The sequence below is a fragment of the Bombina bombina genome, chromosome 3, assembly GCF_027579735.1.
Source record: "Bombina bombina isolate aBomBom1 chromosome 3, aBomBom1.pri, whole genome shotgun sequence".
Taxonomy (NCBI): domain Eukaryota; kingdom Metazoa; phylum Chordata; class Amphibia; order Anura; family Bombinatoridae; genus Bombina; species Bombina bombina.
In genome coordinates this window covers 1,082,745,302-1,082,751,450 of record NC_069501.1, presented here as the reverse complement: position 1 = coordinate 1,082,751,450, position 6,149 = coordinate 1,082,745,302, and the positions used below count along the sequence as shown (strand labels likewise).

At 35.2% G+C, this 6,149-nt stretch overlaps 1 protein-coding gene across 1 annotated transcript; it reads left to right on the top strand.

The window, feature by feature from the left end:
• The first annotated feature begins 1,386 nt into the window (after positions 1 to 1,386).
• Positions 1,387 to 5,770, top strand: DLEU7 (deleted in lymphocytic leukemia 7). The gene is made up of 2 exons (XM_053705030.1): positions 1,387 to 1,861; positions 5,440 to 5,770. The coding sequence occupies exons 1-2, from the start codon at positions 1,418 to 1,420 to the stop codon at positions 5,644 to 5,646; spliced, it is 651 nt and encodes a 216-aa protein (XP_053561005.1). The 5' UTR covers positions 1,387 to 1,417; the 3' UTR covers positions 5,647 to 5,770.
• The last annotated feature ends 379 nt before the right edge of the window (positions 5,771 to 6,149 follow it).

The following is a 6,149-nucleotide window of genomic DNA, read 5'->3' as shown; positions in this document are numbered from 1 at the left end:
ATGAGTAAAAACAGCTATTTTGAACAAAAAAGTGGTAAAGGATCTAGCTGTAGACAATTAAATATAACCCAGCAGGTAACATTGATAGTTGGAAACACATTAAAGAGAAGAAAAATTCAGTTAATTGTCCATTTAATATTTTCTGTATCTAAAAACCAATGTGACACATTACATAAGTGCATTATAACATGTTGCTTATTGATTCAGAATATTTTAAGCTATACAGGAAAAACAGGATGTTATTAAATTAGGCAGAGGCTAAATATATATTATAGGTTTTCTCTCTCTGCCTTTCCTGGTTGGTACACTGATGATTCTGTGTCATAAGAGTGGAATGAGTTTCTTCCTAAACCTGTTGTGTTGGTTTTGTTTAAATTATAAAATCTAATGAAGCAGCTGAGTTATGTTTAATGATATGTTATTGTTATGATGCTCAGTTCTAAAAAGCAAAACACGGACACTCATCATTCAGTGACATTCCAGGCTTCTATATAGATATAAGGTATGTGATCTCTTGTTAGCTGCCATAATGTTTAGAATTATGGGGATTTTAGCAGAAAAAATAAAACAGTCTGTATTGAGTTTTTACCAATTTACAATATCAATATATAGTACTCCATTATTATATTTCGAGAAAAAAAAAGTAATTAAAATAGGATATAGTTTGGCATTATCATTACAAAAAGGCAAACATTTTGTGTTTGTTGTGCTACATACTAAATAATTGCTTGTTTTGATCTTTGTTTATATAAAAATACATCTTTGTTTTTAGTAATACAAATACATTATTGCCATTCATTTTTTGTAAAGATTGGATGTGTCTGTGATACAGAATAACTGTCTGAATCCATTGTACGTTTATACCTAAATATTTTGTTCCTGTAGTGCTGGGCAGTTATTCAGCATTTAACTATTTTTATTAAACACAACATGCTTTCTTATTTATTTAATAAAATAAAATCTAAATAAAATAAAATCTAAATGTCTGCACAAATTGCCAGTAATTAAAAATAATTCAAGGACAATTTTAATGTATTTTAAATGATTAAAAAAGTGAATGTTTTTTTTTTTACTACATTTTTCAAACATTACTTTTGAATGCATAGGATACTAGATATATTTTATTAAATTATTGCAAAGTATTCTGATGTATTCTCTTAATTTCAAATAAGTCTTAAAATGTAGTCAGTATTTGTAGTTAGTGCCTGAATCACTGTCCACATTCTAGAAGTCTTTGTGAATATTCTGTGTATGTGCTCATTCATTAGCATGTACTTACAGCAAGCAATCACTGGTGATCTCAAGTTACAGGGCTATAGGGTTTGGGGCCGCAATAAAAGAGCTTTACTAATTACACCATCTCATTTCCATTTCTATCAGCACAAAGAAGAAGTCTAAAGGAGAGCTCCAGGGTAAAATGCATGGACCTGCTCTCCTAGGTGCCTCTATCAGTCACCAGGACGTTGCTTTTCAGACTCTCAGACTATTGTTGCAACAGAGGGGGTTAAACAATGAGACCTCTTCAAAAGAAGGACCCCTTCATAATGGTTTGGAACTGCATACACAGGACTCGCATGATACTGGGGATTCACCTAATACTAGAAGCTGTGAAAGTAGCAGGGATGTTATACCATCTTCTGGAACAAGATTGAATTATTTATGTCCTACACTGAAAACGGATTGTAACCCCCAGAGAGGTACAGGCTCAGCAAGCTCCTCCAAAAAACGGTATACACTGGCAGAGATTGCATCAAGGAACCGGCTGTGCAGAGTTGTTAATGCCACGGCAGAAATTCTAGTAGTGGAACAGAACCTGCTGAACAATCTACCGATGGAAAACACATTTATCATACAGCTTAAAGTAAGTACCTCACTGTACTATATTGCCGATGTGATACCAGCGCCATCTATGGATAATTTGTGGGTAATGCCACACACCAACTGAAGTTAGTATACTATTTACACACTTAAAGGGACAGTCAAGTCCAAAAACAACTTTCATGATTTAAATAGGGAATGCAATTTTAAATAACTTTCCATTTTACTTTTATCACCAATTTTGCTTTGTTCTCTTGGTATTCTTAGTTGAAAGCTAAACCTATAAGGTTCATATGCTAATTTCTTAGCCATTGAAGACTGCCTCTAATCTGAATACCTTTTGACCACTAAAGTGCATTAGTTCATCTGTTTCATATAGATAACATTGAGCTCATGCATGTGAAGTTACCCTGGAGTGAGCACTGATTGGCTAAAATGCAAGTCTGTCAAAAGAACTGAAATAAGAGGGCAGTTTACAAAGGCATAGATACAAGGTAATTACAGAGGTAAAAAGTGTATTTCTATAACAGTGTTGGTTATGCAAAACTGGGGAATGGGTAATATCTTAGTTTCTTTTTAAAGAACAAACATTCTGGTGTTGACTGTCCCTTTAATATTAGCTTTGAAAAGTTAGCTCATTTTTCAATCAGTCAAAACATGTTGATATACCGCTTACAGCATAACCCGAGAGAACTAATGAATCACTGTGTTGTTGGGGCTAATAATTAGATTAACGATAAACATGCTCCATTTTAAAGGGAAAAAAATTCACAGCTTTTATTACATTTGATAGAGGGCATTCATTCATAGATCTAGCTATTCCAGTCTATCCATTTAGAACTGAGCAATATTGTTAGACAACTATTGCTGTGTGTTAATATGCTTTGTGCAAGGAGATCAAGTAGATGACACTAAAATAAAATTTGTAAACCATTGTTTGGCAGTGGTCATACTTATTATTTTTCTGTTTCAGAAGATAGTGCAACAATCCTTCTAAAACATAAACTTATCTATTGATCAACCTGTCTGCCTGTCGGTATATTAGTCTGTCTTTTTGAATGTTAAAGATTATTTTGAAATGTTGTAAAATTACAGCACCAAATTTAAAAGGACAGTAGCAACTGCAAATTTGTAATATGAAAGAGCACTGTCCATGGATAACAAATATATGCAGTAATACAAAAAGTGTATTAGTGAATGTACTAGCAGTCCCCTTTGTAGGGTGTGGATAAAAGATAGATCTTGCCAGATCTATGCTGCATACAACCCCGCCCCCCCCCCAAAAAAAAAACCCAACAACAACAACAAAACAAAACATGGATACTGCTTACTGCTAAGTCTGACCTGGTTATGATAAACCCTGGATCACTCTAAATAAATGTCTTAGTTACAAAAATACACAAAGATCTAAGAAAAAACGTTAGAATCCTGTCAGAACCATTTATAATATAAACAGACATTCACATATTCAAGTCTTTCCCATATAAACCTATCTAGATACTGCAGGGTCCAAAGCTGTTTTGCACAAAACATCTGGATTTTGTCAGAACCTACAGCCATATCATATCCTTCCAGATCCATGCCAAATTTAAACAGATACACTCAAAACCAAGTGTTTTTCACACAAAGGCATCAAGAGACTGGACTGCTGGATCCAGTGCTATTTACACAAAACAAAAGTGATTGCTGAATGTCTAATTTAGACAGACACACACAAATCAAAGTGTATTCCAAACAAACAAATACAGAAGCCGTAGAATTTTTAAATACAAAAACACCTGGATCCTTCTAGAATCCATTATTTTTTAAATAAAAAGAGCCAGATTGGGACGGCTTACCCCAAAACTTACAAAAATCTCCTTTACCTTTATATCAGCATTTGAAATAGCTGATTTAGTCTGTAGTATCCCTGCCTATACTGAAAGTTTCTATACCTAGGTATAGGCTATTGAGAAACTTTGTAAACACAGCCAGCAGAAGAAATTAAACTCACAGTGGGGGTGTGGGGGGGGGGTGGAAGAGATAAAGCTCTAAAATGTTAATTTTCAATTGTTCTTTCTACGTATTGTACAGAGACAGAGATAAGAAAGGGAAATATTTGAATGATAAAATAACAATATCTGATCTTTCTGCAAGCTTTGCCTATTTTGATGGGCTGTGGTTTCAAAGAGCAAAGCCAGCTATTTATTTTGCAAAAAGAAGCATAATGAGCAATTTCTCATATATTTTATATGCTGCAGCTGGTATAACAAGTTATATGCCCCATAACGTTTTAGGTCTTTTCTACATAAACACATTTAGACGCAGATGGTGCCAATGCTGTTGTACACAATGCATCCAGTGACATGCGGTGAGGTTAGAGGCTGGTAAGGCACTGCCTAGTACAAGAGCCAGATAAACACATGACCCCAATAGAGGTAGCTTAAATTTACCACCCCTCAGTACCTCATACATGAGTCTCAGCGCTAAATGTTAAAAAGCTCTTCCTCCTGCTAGCTGCAACTGCATTCCCTTTTCCCTCATTGGTCTAAATGTGCACGCTTCCTATTGGCTGACAGCAGCAGCACATAATACCAGGTAGCCAGCAGGAGGCAGAGGTTATGCAAGTTGTGTGACACTTGTAAGACATTCTCAGCAAAAAAGATCCCAATATTAAAGCAATTTGTAGTAAAATCGGAAAATAGGAGCTCTTGAGTTATTTTTACCCTTCTTATTTTTCTTGCATATTGCTCCCCTAGTTTATTTATGAAAAAAATATTGGACCTCCCAAAACCTGCCCAGGAACCCCCAAAACTCTGACCAGAGTTATCCATCCTTGCCCTAAATGGCGCTCCCACACAGACCATCTGCTTGTTCCTTCACTGTCCTTTTCCAGTATTCATCAAAAGCAGGAAGAGTATAGTTATGGAAAAATGAAATGCTTATGTATATGTTACAGATAAAGTCAGAAATCCAGGTAATCCTAGGAATTAACCATTGCACGCGAGTGCTATTTTGTGCTCATGTGCAACACCGTCCCCCGGCACACAGTCAATCTCTCCGGTCAGACGAGACCGTGGGGAGATTGAAATTCTTTACCTAAGAGTGTAGGGAAGCAGCGGTCTGATGACTGATGCTTGATAAATACTGACTCCAGGTTCTCTCGTGACAACCTGCAGTCGTGGGGGAGGAAAAGGCTTGATAAATCGAGCCCTCAGTAGTTCCCGACCACAGATTGTCAAAGAGATTGCTTCTCTTACACTAACACTGGCTCAAGACATGTCCTCCCCCTCCCTGATGAGGCAGATAATATTTATCACATTTTGTAGTCTTTTTTTATATGCACACTTTCTGAGGCACCAACTCCTACTAAGCATATGCAAAGGTCACAGTGTAAACGTATACTAGTCTGTGATAGGCTGATGGCTGTTGCGTGATACAAGGGGCTGGCAAATAGGGGGTTGGGATGTCAGAAAATAAATCTACTGCTTTCTTGAAGTAAGTGTTTTTGCATTGTCTTTTTACTATGCACTTGTTGATTATGCAGTTCTACTTCATAAATAAAAGAGAATGGTATAATATGTCATATCTATATAAAATAAATAAACAATATTTTCACATTTGTTTCCTCATTTTTTCAAGGACAGCATTGAATTCAGGAATATCTGCACGCATATGGCTCTACAGGTTGAAGGCAGGCAATTTGACCAGGATGTGATTGCAGCACAACAGTGTTTAAGAACTATTGTCACTAATTTGATCCAGTCCCTATCAGTTTATCCTCATCATTTTCATGAAGCAGCCAGTGCTGATCTTAATCACATATTGCAAAAGATCTCTGAGAACTAAAGTTCTTTGCCATTGGATATTTTCAATGATTGTTTTTTTTCCATTTATGTTTTTTATTTAATGTGTGGTTTATTTTGTAAACTTTATATAATTTTAATGCAAAAAAAATAAATTATTATGTAAACTTGTTGACCACTTAATTTCTTATTAAAATTTGAGGAGGAAGGCTTGGTAAACAGCCAGCACTTGGGATATTGATATGAACCTTTTTTTTGGTGGGAATGTGACATTTATTTGTATTTGTGCTGATAATTGTGCAGACTGCAGAATAATAAAAATATAATAATTGAGTCAAACAGCACGATCAATGAGGCATTTAAAATTTAAAGATATATTCCATAAATCAGACGGCGACAAATCTGTTTAAAATTTAACACCCAGACAAGTAAAGGACATTAAAGTCAAAATTAAACATTTATGATTTAGATTGAGCATGTCATTTTAAACAACCTGCTCATTTACTTCATTCTCTTGGTATCCTTTGTTAAATAGTATACATAGGA